The 17,613-nt window shown below is 38.4% G+C and overlaps 1 protein-coding gene across 2 annotated transcripts in view; it reads right to left on the bottom strand.

Moving 5' to 3' along the window:
• lcor (ligand dependent nuclear receptor corepressor) overlaps positions 1–17,613 on the bottom strand; it is a 69,048-nt gene that overhangs the window by 11,837 nt on the left and 39,598 nt on the right. For both annotated transcript variants that reach the window (XM_069166935.1, XM_069166936.1), the window contains exons 2-4: positions 13,823–13,888; positions 7,876–7,955; positions 4,283–4,415 (exon numbers count right to left, since the gene is read on the bottom strand). In XM_069166935.1, the coding sequence (XP_069023036.1) occupies positions 4,283–4,415; positions 7,876–7,955; positions 13,823–13,888 (279 nt within the window). The remainder of the gene's footprint in view (positions 1–4,282; positions 4,416–7,875; positions 7,956–13,822; positions 13,889–17,613) is intronic.

Here is a 17,613-nt window from a genome sequence, read left to right as displayed (position 1 = left end):
TAGCCTTTGGGCAGGCTGTAATTCTGGATAACAATTCCTGTTACTGCCCACAGGAGGAAGTTTTCAACTGTATTTGATATAATTGTATCATATCATACCATACTGTTCTGTAAGATATTGTCAAGTCATATCCTTTGTTGTCATATTATCAGATTGTATCACATTGTATTGAATCAGATCAAATTATGTGTTTGATTTTCTGATTCTATCATTAATTGTGCCATTTTGCCTGTTCCATTTTCAAAATACAAGCATACTGTACACCACCGTGAGATATACAGTATAAATAATAAAAGTGCAACAAGTACTAGGAGACCATTGAGAAAAAAAAACAGATGTCAAAACCCAACTTTCTCTTATCCCCTGCTGTGACAAAACAAACCCACATCAAACACTCATCATTGAGCTCATTGGTAACGACACGGAGCGAAACAGCAACAAAGATGACACTCATTTGTTATTCATGCATTAATCTGGCATTGTCCTAGATAAATCCGCTGCACTTATCTCTTTATAACCAGGGGCTACTGTATATTATTTGGATAGTTTCATTCGTGTCACTGACTCAAACCATAAATCCTTTAAACAATTCATTAGCCCAAAATAATCATGTGAAAATGTGGATAAACAAAATCAATTTCAAAAACAAATTGAACGAAGGCAGCGATTATCAAAGCATTTTACAATTCCACATTTCTGATGTGCTTTAACTGATGTTTTCTATCATCCAATTTTGACTTTAAGTCAACCACAGTCAGCTGAAATCACTCCCACAGATCCAAAGTAGGTGTTGCCATTTGGTCAAAAGGCAAATAGAGACAAATACATAAGACAATACAATGAATATTGTTGGATAATAAGGAACAATGGCAGTTGATAAAGTAAACAAATAAGAAGAATTAATGTTTCTTGAAAAAAGATGGAACCTGATGCATGTTTTAAAAAAAACATTTACCGTTTGTTTTATGAAAGTCAAAATTAATCTGCCAGATTTTTTTAAGGGAGTTTTGTAACCTTCATTCATCAGCAGGGGAAAAACAATTAATGGTTTACTGTCACTGGATTTATAAAGTCATACAAACTGTAGGGCCGCAACAGATGATTAGTTTTAATATCAATTAAACTTTGCATAATTTCCTAATTTAATTACTTAGTCATTTACTCGATACATTGTGAGAACTCAATTTCCTAAGACACAAATTGACATCAAGAACTTGCTTAAAACTTAAGAAACTGCAATTATTGTGGTCATTATGTGATGAGACAAAAAAAACGGCAAATATTTGAAATTGGGAATATTTGAAAAATTATCTTAAACATTTATTGGTTATGATTTTAATTCTGATCAACTAATCATCAATTTGTTTCAGCTCTAAAAAGTTGCAAACCAGTAACAATGCAAAGCATGTAATTCACCCATCAGTCCACTAATGTACAGTGTGTCAATGTCGTGGCTTGTGATTAAACCATGTGGTTAAAACACGTAAAAACCACGTAGAAGAAACACATGGTTACTTCCTCCCATGATTTCTGGTGTCACCTTCCACCCTCGAATGTGCTAGCAGCTGTTTTACCCACTTTGCCGTGATACTGTGCTGAATGTTGTCAACATTCGATTGTTTACCTCCCTCCACGATTTTAAGTGTAGTGCTATTTGTGCCGGGTTAAGTTGTTGCTGTTTCTGAGTTTGTGTAACCACTGTTCCTTTGATGACAATTTTACTTACAATAGTTAATAATGTGTATTTCCATCATTTTAATTTGATATAATTAACAATATAATCAGTTTATTTTCAACGCTTGTTCTGGATTACTCATCTAAATGATCTGATTTCAATCACAACAGGTTCCTGCCAATGTTTCAAAATATAAGCCTTGTTAAAAAAATAAAGGGTTTTTATCTACTAAAATGCTAGAAGGCTTTTATTTTTTAAATTAATACAGGAGGTGTTGTGTTTGTATCATTGCTTAAAGAGGAAACTTTAACAGGGCAAATGGTAGCAGGTCGAAACGGACTTGACATTTCGAATCAGTCAATATACTTTAAATGCCAATATGCCAACTTTAGCCATTCCATTTGTTTTAGTATTAGTATTATTTCTTATTTATTTAAAACTGACCACCAGCACATCGCAGTAATAACAGACCGGTGACATGACCTGATGACATGTTCCTTATTCTTTGTGCAGTGTTTGTGAGCCTTGCTGCATGCTGACAGATCTGTTACTGTATGAATGACTGCGAGTATATGTTTGTTTATGTGTATGTGTGCCTGATACATTACGCCTGTGCCTGTGTGACTATCTGTGTGTTTAAAAATAGCAGCTCCACAGGCAGCTCCGCCTGTGTGCGTGAAGCCAAATTGATTATGGCCAAGCATTGATTGGACAAACATCTGCTTCCTCCCTCATGGAATAAACATAACAGCTTGTGTCTACCAGGCTCATTTAGCCTCTGTAACAAATAGCTGCCAGCCTCAAAACAGAACATAATTCATTTCCAGTTTCTGAAGGGGTGATGGTAACTCAGCAAATATTCCGACGTTGAAAAGATGTCAATTTGATACCTGCATCAAAGCGGAGAGTGCAGGAAAATACAACATCCGGTATGAAAGTTAATGTGACACAACTGGTGTGATATTGTTTCTCAATGCAGACTGACAAATAGTAGCACATATGTAATGATACTGTATGCCCTCATGCAAAAACTACCTACGTTGTACAATTGATCTAGATGTAAACAGATGAGTGTGGGGTCAAAGTGAACATTTAGGAAACAGATAGTTTGACAAGAGTCCTCTAGGAAAACACAGACCGAGCTGTAGATTAACATTTGTCAGCTAATGGAGAACAGCATATTTTAAGTCAGCAGAAGATAGAATATATTTTATGATGATTTTAATTAATATTTTATTAAAGCAGCAGTTCGGCTATATTCACACTGCAGTATTAAGTCCCATCGTTCAGCATAAGTGATTACATGTGATCGCATTTGTCCACAACAAGGCCCAAATGAAGCCAGGGCTGGGCAATATCTAAATATAATATCAATATTGTGGATTTTCTCTTGTGGATAGATTTTTGATATTATAATTGTAGCATGGCAAAAATGCAAAATTTTGGACAGGTTTAATTCAACTGCAACTGCCTGTGGCCTAAAGTCTTTAAACTGACAACCATTTTTTTCAATGAAAGCTGGACATAATTTAATGTGGCATAAATGCCTGCACCTTGAGTCAAATGTTGTTTTAATCAGAGCAAAACTCACCCCATCTCTGATAAGCACTTTGTGACCAGTCTGTAAATGACAACCGTTACTGCATTAATGTATTTTTGTTACAGACGATATGGTGGTATGGTGTGTTCTGTGTAAAGTCAACAGATTTAGCAAACCTCACAGGAGATTTCTCCTATCTCATTTTACAATTTTCAACCTCCCAAATCCAGCACTAGTTTCTCATCCCAACGCTAACATGTAAAGTAAGTGTCAACTGAGTTTCCCACACGGCCTCTCATAGTAATCATGGAACTGTTAGTGCAGGTCGGAAAAGTGGGTCGGCCTCTCTGGCCCAGATCTCAACCGGTTTAGGGTCTACCTGCAAGGCAGAAACGTCTTTGTTCCAAATGTGAAACTTTGAAAAAGTTACAAACGATGTCCCTCAGGGATTAATCCCTGGCCCCTTTTTTTTTTTTTTATCCCAACTGTACAAAACATGTAATGTATGTAAATGACACAACTTCACACACCCCTGTGCAACAGAGACTTGTGTCCTCTCTAATTCATTTTACTGAAGTCCTACAGTTGAGCATTGTGAAAAGTGGAGTTTTCTGGTTTTGAAGCTAAATATTTTAGCTCCCAAAGTGAGGTGGCCTACTTGAAAGAGAAGTGTACTGTATGCAAATGAGAACACGGCCGTGGAAGGAAAACTCAACAATGTCTTTGGGAATCTTAAGAAGCAATGGCAAATTATTGGGCTTTTGCAACGAGAGTGTTTTCAAGTTTCTAAATATCTCCTAAAAGGTCTATCTGTGGTCTTGTTCTAACTCCATTTGACATTTGGGTTGAACAAAAATAAAACGTGCAATATATATACAGTATATATCTGATATCCTAAATATACTCTGGTATTATATTCCCATGGAAATAACATCATTTTGCTGGGGATAACCTCTCTGAAACTGTCCCCTGGAAATTATTCCAGAACAAATGATTCCAGATATTCATTATGACATGGAATGTTGTAGTGATGATGAAATGAAAGGTGAGGAGTGTGCGTGTCTCACCTTTTCTGTGGAACACAGCATTTAGGAAGTCTTGGGCCTGTCTCTCCAGCCGGCTGATCCGAGACTGTTCCTGTTTGAAGTCTTCACACTCCGACAGCACGTTGCTGCCTCCACCGTTCACGGCGCTGTGCTCCTTCAAAGACAAACACACAGAGACAAATGTGTGAGTAAGGGGTTGGTGTTTCAAAAAATAATACCCTCACACAACCATCACGTAACACACAACACCGCCATTGTTTTTCATTGTAGTCGTTTAAACATGTCCAGTTGTAGAGGTCCAAGGTTGTTCCGCTGTTCTGAGGCAACACAAGATGTTTTGTGTTGCAGGTACATGCAGATCTCTCCATTCTTTGGCCTGAAAATAGTAGCTTCTCCTTTAAGTTAAAAGGTGAGCAAGTGGATTTTTTAGGGTTTTTTTGGGGCACATCTTGAGCACAGTATCGCTCTTCTATTTATCTTAGCAGTTAATAAGAACAGATTTCACTGGCTAGAATTTGTTAGACATGTTGGTTGTTTTATATATATATATTCCCATTAACAATTGTAGGGATGCAACTTAAAATGCTTATGATTGATTAACCTGTAAAGTATTTGATTACTCCTAAATGTATGTAAATCTTACAAAATAATGGAAGTTGCCCAAAGCCACATCTTCAGATGTCTTATTTCGTCTCAACCAACAGTCTACAAGTATGTGTGAAAGTGTCACGAGCAGGCCAGAAACCAATAAAATGACTCGACAGAGAGAAGCGGTGGCAGGACAGCTCACTTCTCTGCTGAGATTGAAGGCGGGCTTTTTCAGGCTAACAGCCAATCAAACGGCTCCTTCAGGATATGGAGGTCTTGGGCCTGTTCTGCCAACAAAAGATGATTATGAAAACACTCCACAGCTAAATGGGGAAGCGAATTCAGCCTCTAAATCGGCAAAGGGATTAAAACCACTGTTAATGTGTGTTGTGGTTGTCGGTTGTAATGAGTGTGTTGCCATTGTCTTTAAAACAATAAACATGGAATTTGAGCATGTATATGTGTTTGTGTGCATTAATGGTAAAAGACAAAGCAACATAGATGAGAATGTGTTTTTAAAGCTTTCTCCATCCCTCCCTCCCTCTCTCTCTTTCTGCTGGCAGTTTGCATGGCTTCAGATCAATGGTTCCGGCCCACTGAAGCTCCTCTGGCATTTCACAAACAAGCAGAGGGTAATAATGATGAGACAGAGAGAGCGTTCAAAACCCTAACACATGGATAAAGGAGAAAATTGTATTTGAGTAAGAAGAAAAAAATACAATTAAGGCCTCCGTAAATAATAATAAATCTATTATATATGCCATGATTCACACACTATAAGTGGCTAAGATAATTATTGATGATTTAGAAAATACTGTTCAAAAAAAATCTCCTAGGCCTTGTTTAATTGATTTTGCTCTAGCTATTGATTTTGATTTTTTGTTTTGTTTTGGTTGTTGTCCCATTCAAGTCTTACCTGTAATAACTGTATTAAATGCAGAATCGAGTTTTGACAACACGGTCGCTGTTAGCATATTAGCATGAGCAGGCACAGACAGAAAATGGAGACAAGAGAGGGAGGGGCAGATGGGGGTTGATGGAGGAGGGGGGCGGTGAAGCAGGAATGTTTTGAGGAGACAGATGGCTGACCTCGGAGGTCAGACATGGGTCAAGTCGAAAAACAAGCGACAATTGATGACAGAGGAAAGGACGCCCCCTCCTAACTTCCTTCCCTTTCCTCATTGGCTCCTTCACACCCTTGTTCTGTGAACTTACACTGATGTTAAAATAAAGGTGAATGGTAAACAAATTCAAAACCATTTGACCTACCATCTACAATCAGTTAAAGGCTAAAGACCAAAAACAACTAAAAATAATTCATGAAAACCAGCCAACATGGTTGAAAGTTATAGGACAGGTAAGTAAGCATCAAGTTTTAGACTGTTTAATCAACAGATCAGAAGCAGCATGTAATTGTTTTGCAACAAGGGACCCCATCTGGAGTCGTGCAGGGACCGTTCAGCACCCACGACATCTTTGCTCTTTTTGTTCTTTATTTTTCAGTAGAGAGGAGGTCTGTAACATTGAATGGCTCCATCACATGAACACGTTCTTCAAAGCAGCATAAACAGAAGGAAGCACTGCAATGGCTCTGAACGCTTCGTAGTCGATGAGAAACTCTGAAGTGGGACGGGCCTCTCTGCTGCTGTGGGAGTCTCACTAATTTATACCCATGTCACCATCCACCTCTTGGTTCCACATACATACACACACACTCACTTACATGCACACATTCACCTCCAAATCATTATGTCGCGTTCCTTTCATAAGCTAAATCGGGGTCAAGACCACGATGGTTGAACAACACAAATAACAAGAAGTGCAGCAGGAGAGGAGACAAACATGTGGTGCTTTCAATAGAAAGCTCAAAACTGGCAGCAGACAAAAACACAGAACTTGTAGCAAAAGGAACTCATTCACAAAAGTAACATAAGTGCTGTATTAAGCAGAAAGCAGCATTCATCTCTATTATTCACAATTTACATAAGGAGAGATATAATGGAAATGCAGTTTCATTTAGTATTGTTTTGAAAATGTTTGCAACATTAGAGGGAAATGTTCTCATCCCCCAGTGCAGAATTTATCATCACATACAGAACAATAGCAGTGAAATCACTGAACATGTTTGTTCTACTATATATCTTGTACATCGAATACGTTCTCTTTGTATTTCATTCAGGGATTTTAGATTTTTACTGTAAGCCTTAGATAAAAGTGTACATCTTGCAATAAAAATGAATTATGCAGTCCTTCGAGCAAAGCAGAGTTCTTGACTTTTTTGTAGATATATTTAGCTGATTATTGCAAAATGTATATACAGTTTATTCCGTTTATTCCAAGGAGCAGTAAAGGTGTCTCAGAACTTTTCAACTTGGTGTAGAGTATAAACCAGGACACTGTTTGTTTCAATCATTTACAAAATGTTTCAAGAAATGACCAATGTGGAAACTGACAAAAAAGGTAACGCCTAAAATGTATCATTGGGATGGCAAAAGGCATGGTGAAACAGCAATGTACAAGATGAGGATTCACAGGGAGTCCGGTCTTTATGCTAAGATGACTGCCTGCTGACTTCTTCCCAATATTTAGGAATAAACTTGCAGGCTGAGTTCAAACTACCAAACCTTTTTTTAGAAAAGGCTGCCGGAGGTATACTGCAATTTCTAACCATTATTACTACTATTATTATGTAATCAACTTTAGTGTAACTGTTTGCAGAATTGACTCATACTTCATTGTGCCTCCACTTTGAGACTAAACCTACATCCTGAGCAAAGGACAATGGCAGGAGCAATATGGGCTAATACCCAACATGCTTTTTTTTCAGAGAAAGAAAAACGTCTTTGAACATGGGGAGAATTTGCAAACTTCTAACAGAGCTGGTCAGCTTGAACCCAGGACCTTTATGCAGTGAGGCTAAAGTGATAACACCCAATAGTTTCTGACAGTTATGACATTAAAGCCATTTAATTACAAAGAGAGGATGTTGTGTGAAGGGGAGACAAAAGTGTTGCAATGCCTCCTACCTTGACTTTCTCACGTCTCAAGCAGCAGAAGAGACAGTTTTCATCGAAGGACCAGTCAGACACTTCCTCTGGCTCGCAGTCTGTATCAGAGTCAAAGATAGAAAGTACCAGGTTAAATCATGACAAACGCCACCTCCCATAATCCTCAGCATGTCCCAACATTGTAGTCGTGAATGGACGTTTTAGGTCGAGTAGTTAAGAAGCATATTACTAAAGCAAGAGGCAAACCTTTTTATCTAGTTTTTTTCCTGTTCAGTCTTCAACTTTAGGTTCATATTTTGCATTTGCACAACTTGCAATAATTAATCTTAAATATTCATAAACAGGTTGAATCTTAAAACCAGAATGAGGTGTATATGACTCAGTGGAGAGGTCCCAACACACCGTCTGTTTTCATTTAACATCCAGTCAAGCCTGCAGAGATTGACAGCTGAGGGACCACAACCAATAGCATCTACAGCATTAAAATGATTCACTTTTAATTAGAGCCAATGATTAAATTCCAACGATGACTAACTTCACATGTCAAGTGTACTGTGTAAAAATGAACTGCACCTGTGACTGACAGATAAGCTCAATTTTCTATCGAGTAACTCGTTGCCTAAAGACCACAAACACTGCACGAAGGCCTCTGTGTGTGTGAGAGAGAGTGCAGGTAAATAAGTCTGAAGTATTCATGCCCTAAAGCCCTATGTGCAAATATCTAATTAGCATTTTCCAAGGCTGCATTCTCTTGCACAAGTTCAGCCTGATGAAGAAATGCACTGATGCCTCCTCAGTTCAGATGGCTGCACATCATGGACATCAAGAACCGCCTCTTCTGACTCTCTCCCCACAGCTTTCCTGTCTTTCTTATCCAGGTGGGAGAGTGGGCAGAACATCTGCTTCTGTAGGTATTTGACCCAACTCTAAATCCACATTTGAAAACTCTAATTCATTTTTTTTTTAATCATATGCACCCCTCCTCACTTCAACCTCAACAAGCTGTTTTAGCCCCTGTCTGTTAAAGATCACTGTTCCGACAAGTCGACTGTTATGCCTGGACAGCTTCTGGAAACTGACTCCTGAACAGACCTCTGTCAGCTTCAAATGTTAGGACAAGAAACAATAGTTCGTCAGATTTCACTTTTTTGATTTATTTTTACTCAAAATATGAATTTGTTTAATTGGCTACAGAATGGACAGTTAGAGGGCATGTGAAAATGTTCTGAGGTCAATTTGATGAGGACATAGAAGCTGAGACTTACTTACTTTACATACATTCACTTCAAGTTTAGAATTCTGATAACGTTTAACACAGTTCTGACATCATGGCAGTATATAACAGACAGAAAAAAACTAAAAGAATGATGTCGCCCCTTTAAAACAACCAATTATCTCAGCACTCAGTACTACTGATCAATAGTTCCTCTTATCAATATTTTGCTGTGCTTGTGGTCTTGTGATTTAGATGATGTCAACTGTCAGTTCATGTTCACTGAAGTCTATTTCAGTTCAGTGGCTACACGGGCGAGTCTTTATCCATCAAAATGTAAATGCTTTTTAACAACATAGCACCTTCTGTTCTGAGAAAGAGTGAGGAGACCGGTTACAGCTGAGCTGTTGCCATGGTGCTACACTTGCATTGAAATCCCTCAGTTCAGCCTGAAACTACATCGCCAGAGAGTGACGGACATATACAGAGGAAGAGATGCAGTGAAACAGAGGAAGGACTGAGGAGGTAAGGAAATGAAGGAGTAGGTTACAGACAGGAGGAGGAGAAAGAAGTCTGAGTCAGCTCCACAAAGAGACAGAGAACACAGAAACCCAAGAACAAAATCAATATCGGCACAATATACTGTGAACATACAGCATATAGTATCATCAAAACCTCATAACTCCAAATGTCACCTTTTCAGCAGCTAAGAAAACAACCTGAGGCCAAGGTGAAAGTGTTTTATCAGCAGTGAGGATGGTGAAATATAATCATGAGCTTTCACTTTACATTAAAGTGTGAAATCTGAGGTTACTTTTCAGTAGAATTGTTCACACTGGAACAATTAATTTAAGAAATTAAAACCCATCTGTTCTTGATAGGGTAAAGACAAAAAGGTTGTTTTGATATTCATATGTATGTTTCCCATCCTATTAAATATGTTAATATATCTCTTTTTACGGCTCTCCTGAATTTGCAACCAGAAGGCAATAACGCTGTTATTAATTATTTCCTGTGCAGGCTCTTGTGCTTATGAATATGCAGTCCTTGCACAAAAATAAGTATTATAAATTATTATGTGAACTCTTTTTAATCTTTTTAAGTCATAAACGTTTTAATCTTGAGAGGAAATGTCTGTTTTCAAAAAAAAAAATCTTTCTTTCATTTTTGAGGGTGAAATGGTTATTGATTTTCAGAGTATTCAAAATCTGTTTTATAAATACTACAATCAGACAACATAATGTTAACAGAATTCCACTACATAAACAAAACAATGTTGACAGGATCAATTCATATGTATTTCTCTCAATTCTTTTAAAGTGTAAAATTAACAGTACTCTCAAACCAAATGTAATAAATCCAATTTCCCAAAAATAATTGTGCAGTCATATCTTCTTACATACATACATACATATAAATATGGCTGCATCTGCAATAATCCAGGCAGATTTATCTGTCTTGCTTTTATTTCAGGTAACATACTAGTAGATCATGTATTGATGTTTGATCCATCCACCCATTCATTCGTAAGATTAGAAAATTAATAATCCAATTTGTTTGAGTTATGCAATCACTTACAGTTAATATCAAATCAGTAATCAGTGAAGAAAATTGCTGCCTACTATCTTTGACACATGCCACGTAAAAATGTAAGAAATATAATTTCAGAGTTAAAATGTTACTATTGAAAACACAGGTTGAGAGACCTGTGCTCGTGTCTTGTTTGACTGTCCCCTTGAAAGGTTTGAGTCAGTTTCACCTCACTCAACAGTAATATCACAGTGTACTGACCACACCCTGAGTATGTTCAGGCCTATATCCCTTGTTGTTGCAACAAAGAACAAGTTCACAACTAGAGATTCTTAGCCTTTAAGCCTGCCTTTTGAGGAACTAAAATTTGAAAAAAAATAACAGATATACGCTCCTTTAAAAACACTGACATCTTCTGCTATTGTCATAAATAACAAGGAGAAGCATACAAGTCACTGCTCGCTCTCTTTCCTATTCTTTCTCTGTGTCTTGTAACGAAACGGTTAAAGGTGAGCTGTGTTTCAACCCTGCGGTTATACCACTTACAACATCCCTGGAAAAGCACCAATTAGCTCCAGTCCCACTGCCAGCTTGACCCCCCCACCCTCACACCTGTCAACGTTTGTGTGTGTGTGTGTGTGTGTGTGTGTGTGTGTGTGTGTGTGTGTGTGTGTGTGTGTGTGTGTGTGTGTGTGTGTGTGTGCGCAAGTTTGTGAAAATGAGGAGGATATTGACATTGTTTAAATGAATCTGTATGCTTGTGTTTGTTTACCTGCCCCTAATTAATTAGCTTACTGCTTCTGCAGCAACCTGGTTTCTCAAACATCATACAAAGGAGAAACATTTGTTTACATGTGAGCCTTTGAATGACAAAGACAAGGAAAATGGTACTCTGACAGCAGTATGAAAAGATGAAAAGTAAAATGATTGGTGTATGGGGGGCTCGGACTTAAACATCTGTCATAGCACTGCACTGTTGATCTAATATCACAAAAACACTTCAAATAGTCATATCTTTGTTACGAACAGTTGAAATCAGTCTTTTTCTGTGGGAGAAATGGAATACAATAATATATCTGCAAGTCTCAGAGCGTACACATCATCAGCACTGTTCATGTGCTTACAAGTGTGTTTGTGTTCAACAATCTATGGCTATGGTTAAGTGAAAAAAAAAAGTGTCAATTTTGTTGTTTGATATATTTTTTTACGTTTACTGAGGACAGCTGCTCAAACAGTATTATGGATTCTGATATCAATATCTACTGTAAACATCAGGCTTTAGCGTCATTTGCTCAGAATCACAGAGCAAAGATTTCTTTCTTAATCGCAGTTATCGACCTTTAACATTTTCAACAGCAGAAATCAATCGTTTGCAAAGCAGCCGATTTATGCACCCACAAAATGAAACGGACCACAAAGCAACACAGAAACACTACATACACTTCAAGTTGGATTTTAATCACACACACACTCCCACAGAGGTGGTTCCATGGTCAGACAACGCACTGTAAATATACAACTATAAAAGTGTAATTAATTACCTTCACTCTTTATAGCTGAAGAAGGACTCACTGACTGTTGCAAAAGCAAGCATGTGCCCTTTTTCTAAACAGAGTGCCACAGGGAAATCTGGGGAATGTAGGAAATCACTAATGGAGGAGGATGGGAGCCCTTTGAGGGAAAATAATTTATGATACGCAGCTTTGTTTTTCCTTCAAGTCATAAAGTGTAACTGTTATGCTGTTTTTGAAATCTAGTGATGTCTAGTAATGTCACCGTCTGTCGCTCTGAATGAGCAAGTGGCAGTTTTACTTGGAGAGAGTTTATGTGAGTGTGTACGTGTGGAAGTGTAATGCATGAGAGAAAATGACGTAGACATGCCAGAAATATTCTAAAAATGCCTTAAGTTGGTGGGGGATGGGTCACATGACTACAGGACGCCATGTTGACCTTGTTTCTCAGAAAAAGAGAGGAAGAGACGGAGAGGAGGAGAGAGAGATGTGGCTGTTGAGGTGGTCTTCATTTCTTTTATTCTCATGACATCCATATTTGATTTGTGCCACTCAGAGGAAACCCTTCGGTTTGGTAGCTTTGGTGAGTTTGTTTCCTCAGTGCTCATGGGCTCAATGCTGCCTAAATAACACATGTTGGTATTCCCCTAAGCACTGTTCATTGCAAAATGACTTGCGTATAAATAAATGACAGGATACATGACAGAAAACATACACAATTATTTTAGTATTCTGAGATCCAGATTTTGTTTGTACATCACCGTCTTGAATATTTTCACGGCTCTATGGATGGTGTTATATCTGTCCCCTGTCCATGACTAGAGTGTAAAAACACATTCCACAAGTTAAAATAAAACCTCTGCAATCAGTGCTAAAATCAAGTGGGTGTGGTGTGACAGCTCAGAAACACAAAGACAGAATTTCATCCTCAACTACTAAGACACCGCTTAACTTTATTTGACAAACTCAGATTTCTAAAGCCTCATCATATAAACATTAAAATCCACCTTTACACAAAACAAGGACTGTGGAATTCATCCCTCATCACCTCCAATGAAAGCTTGTCAGAGGGGAATTTTAATGGCCATTATGAGTGAGAGGAAAATCATTGTTTTAAGATTTAAAAACAAAACAAAAGGCACATGCAAAGATGCAAACCATGCCAGACAGACTGGTTATACTGGAGGCCAGTTTCTGTTGGTAATGCTCTGACTGTGAACTGCCATAGCAGGTGCATTTTAGACACTTTGCATACTGTGCCAATCAGACCATCTCTGCTTGGTATATAGTTGTAAGACCAAGTAAAAGAGACCAAGAGAAACCATCAAGCTCAGCTAGTCCGGGCAGCAACTTTTTGTCCTTCCCCTGCTTTGCTAGGTGACATCTGTCAGTTAAAGATGGCTTTTGTAAGAATTAATCATATTGTTTTGCATTATAAGTATTTTTTACAGCAGTGTCAATTCTGCAAGTGTGGCAATAAATGTCTTTATGAAAGATCAGTGGGGAGATGTTTTTGCTTTTTATGTATTTTTGAATATCCATACTGTCTCCCACTGAGAACACTGATATAAACTGAGAGTTGATCTCCTGCTGTATGTACTTATTTAGCTTTTACTGAGCAAAATGTAAAAGGTAAATTCAAAGGAGGACTAAATCAAAAATAATCGCAGTTCTTCTAAACAACTGAACAAAAAAACAACACCTTATTTACCTTGGAAAAGGGTGATATCTTTGACTAGTCCCGGCCCAAACAAGCCTTCCAAGATGCTTTCAAAGCCTGTAAAAAAGAGAGGAGATATGATGTTAATGCCAGCTGACATGTTTACCATCAAAACAATGAATGATAACCCTAAAATACTGTAACATATGATAAAATAACTACCGCATTGGTTTTCAAAATGCAACATCTACAAAAGGAAACCATTTGAAAAAAAAAAAAAAAAAAAATTAACAATTATTGTATCTTTTGAAGGGAGGAACCTGATGACAAAGTGTTTTTCCCCCAGGGCATATTTTTGCTGATGCACAGCCTCCACTGCTTTCATCCAGCAGCAACAAAAACAGAAACAAAATCCAAAAATAGCTTCACAGAGCAGTTTGTAATCTTAAATCATTTGGTGAATTAATGGGCATAAACAAACATGTTTTTGTGTTTTCTGCAATAATAAAAACAAACTAGATTATTTTGTGTACACACACACACACACACACACACACACACACACACATATTGCATATATTGAGACAATGGCATTGAAGTTCTTGTGAGCACACATACAATGATGTGAGAGCACAGAAAACAAAGGCTTTTTGGGCACACACAAAACATACAATAAGAATCACACCGAAATATCCACAAAAGATGAGGCTCAGTGAGCACTTATTATGCATATACACACAATATGTACAAAAGACATGTGCACATGAGCACACACACAGTCACACACACACACACACACACACACACACACACACACATTTGTCTTTCTTCCCAGCTCTTAAAGCAAATGAGCGCTTTACCTATAATACACTAAGCTAATGTCACTCACTTTTGATTAACTGTAAATACCCTCGATCTACTGTTGCTTGGCAACAGCATACAGAGAAACATAAATACATATTGTAATTTTAAACCACGTCCTTCCCTCCCCCCTTTTTTCTCTCCAGGCCCCACCTCTTCTTCCATTAAATGGAAATGGAGGCAGACAGAGAGAAGCAGAGACAAAGACGAGTGTCCACCTGCGTGTAAATGTGTGTGCATTTTGAGCAGGGAATGAAAAGGTTAGCAGAGCACAGACACATACATACGTGTGCACACATAGTTCAAGTGTTGCCACTTCTCTCAGTGCTGAAGGTGAATGTCTGAGGCCACATATTTTACATAGAAGCAATAAACGAGATTGATAAACCACAGCCTGCATAGAAATGTATTTCTCTCTATATAGATAGATAGATACAGTGGGTACGGAAAGTATTCAGACACCTTTAAATTTTTCACTCTTTGTTTCATTGCAGCCATTTGCTAAAATCAAAAAAGTTCATTTTATTTCTCACTAATGTACACTCAGCACCCCATCTTGACAGAAAAAAACAGAAATGTAGAAATTTGTGCAAATGTATTAAAAAAGAAAAACTGAAACATCACATGGTCATAAGTATTCAGACCCTTTGCTCAGTATTGAGTAGAAGCACCCTTTTGAGCTAGTACAGCCATGAGTCTTCTTGGGAATGATGCAACAAGCTTTTCACACCTGGATTTGGGGATCCTCTACCATTCTTCCTTGCAGATCCTCTCCAGTTCCGTCAGGTGAACGTTGGTGGACAGACATTTTCAGGTCTCTCCAGAGATGCTCAATTGGGTTTAGGTCAGGGCTCTGGCTGGGCCAGTCAAGAATGGTCACAGAGTTGTTCCGAAGCCACTCCTTTGTTATTTTAGCTGTGTGCTTAGGTCGTCCTGTCCCTGCAGCTGAAAAACACCCCCATAGCATGATGCTGCCACCACCATGTTTCACTGTTGGGATTGTATTGGGCAGGTGATGAGCAGTGCCTGGTTTTCTCCACACATACCACTTAGAATTAATGCCAAAAAGTTCAATATTGGTCTCATCAGACCAGAGAATCTTATTTCTCATAGTCTGGGAGTCCTTCATGTGTTTTTTGGCAAACTTTATGAGGGCTTTCATATGTCTTGCACTGAGGAGAGGCTTCCGTTGGGCCACTCTGCCATAAAGCCCCGACTGGTGGAGGGCTGCAGTGATAGTTGACTTTGTGGAACTTTCTCCCATCTCCCTACTGCATCTCTGGAGCTCAGCCACAGTGATCTTTGGGTTCCTCTTTACCTCTCTCACCAAGGCTCTTCTCCCACGATTGCTCAGTTTGGCTGGACGGCCAGGTCTAGGAAGAGTTCTGGTCGTCCCAAACTTCTTCCATTTAAGGATTATGGAGGCCACTGTGCTCTTAGGAACCTTGAGTGCTGCAGAAATTATTTTGTAACCTTGGCCAGATCTGTGCCTTGCCACAATTCTGTCTCTGAGCTCCTTGGACAGTTCCTTCGACCTCATGATTCTCATTTGCTCTGACATGCACTGTGAGCTGTAAGGTCACAGATGTGTGCCTTTCCTAATCAAGTCCAATCAGTTTAATTAAACACAGCTGGACTCCAATGAAGGAGTAGAACCATCTCAAGGAGGATCAGAAGAAATGGACAGCATGTGAGTTAAATATGAATGTCACAGCAAAGGGTCTGAATACTTATGACCATGTGATATTTCAGTTTTTCTTTTTTTAATAAATTTGCACAAATTTCTACATTTCTGTTTTTTTCTGTCAAGATGGGGTGCTGAGTGTACATTAATGAGAAATAAAATGAACTTTTTTGATTTTAACAAATGGCTGCAATGAAACAAAGAGTGAAAAATGTAAAGGGGTCTGAATACTTTCCGTACCCACTGTAGATGTGTACTTTATTAATTCCTCAGAGGGAAATTTTTATGTTATAGCAGCATAAAAAAAAAATGCACATTCTATACAATAAAATAAGATAAATAATATTAAATAAAGATAAATAATATTAAATAAACTAACCTAAACAAAACCTAAACCTAAACAACAGTGCAATGAATTAGAATAAACAACATACAAAACAGCAGTGCAAGAGAGTTATTGTTGTGAGATTGATTTTGCCGGTGGTGATTTATTGTACAGTCTTATTGCGGTCGGCAGGAACGATCTCCTGTATCTGTCATAAGGACAGATACAGGAGCTGGAGGAGTCTATTGGAGAACGTGCTCCGCTGTCCCTGCAGCAGGTGGTGAAGAGGGTGGTCAGGATTATCCATATGGATAATAATTTCTTCAGTGTCCTCCTCTCCACCAGAGTGGGTTGCACACTAATCGAAAGGTTGGTGGTTCGGTCCCCAGCTCCTCCTGTCGACATGCCTAAGTGTCCTTGAGCAAGACACTGAACCCTAAATTGCTCCCGATGGTGTATCATCGGTGTATGAATGTGCTCCTGATGCCAGCACCTTGCATGGTGATCTGTCTCATTAGTGTGTGAATGGGTGAATGGAAAAACCATGTTAAAGCGCTTTGAGACCAAAAGGTCATAAAGCGCTATACAAGTACAGACCATTTACCATTTATCATTTACCACCACCACATAATACACTTGGCCTCATGACAACAATTCTTCAGCTCCCACAGCACCAATGTTACAAGCATCCAATAGGAAGAAGGTCAGAGATTCATGGATTCATGGACCACTGCAGCGGTTTTATAAGTTTCAGTCCAATAACTCTATTGAGGAAATCAGATCCATTATAGGTAAGATGATCACACATATTTTGTAGTTTTGACTCTTTACTTGAGCAGTGGTATGAAACTGCGACCATGAGGTCACAACACCAACAGTCACCTTTAATCTGATGGTGTTAAAATCGACATCAGATTAACACAATGGGGATACAGACCCTAAATTCTAGTGGATCAAATGGTCAAGTTAACA

Source organism: Embiotoca jacksoni, unplaced genomic scaffold (assembly GCF_022577435.1).
Source record: "Embiotoca jacksoni isolate LCO1_2020_lvr unplaced genomic scaffold, fEmbJac1.0.p SCAF_4, whole genome shotgun sequence".
NCBI classification, from domain to species: Eukaryota; Metazoa; Chordata; class Actinopteri; family Embiotocidae; genus Embiotoca; species Embiotoca jacksoni.
The sequence above is the reverse complement of the archived record's forward strand: the minus strand, read 5'-3'. Positions and strand labels throughout refer to the sequence as shown.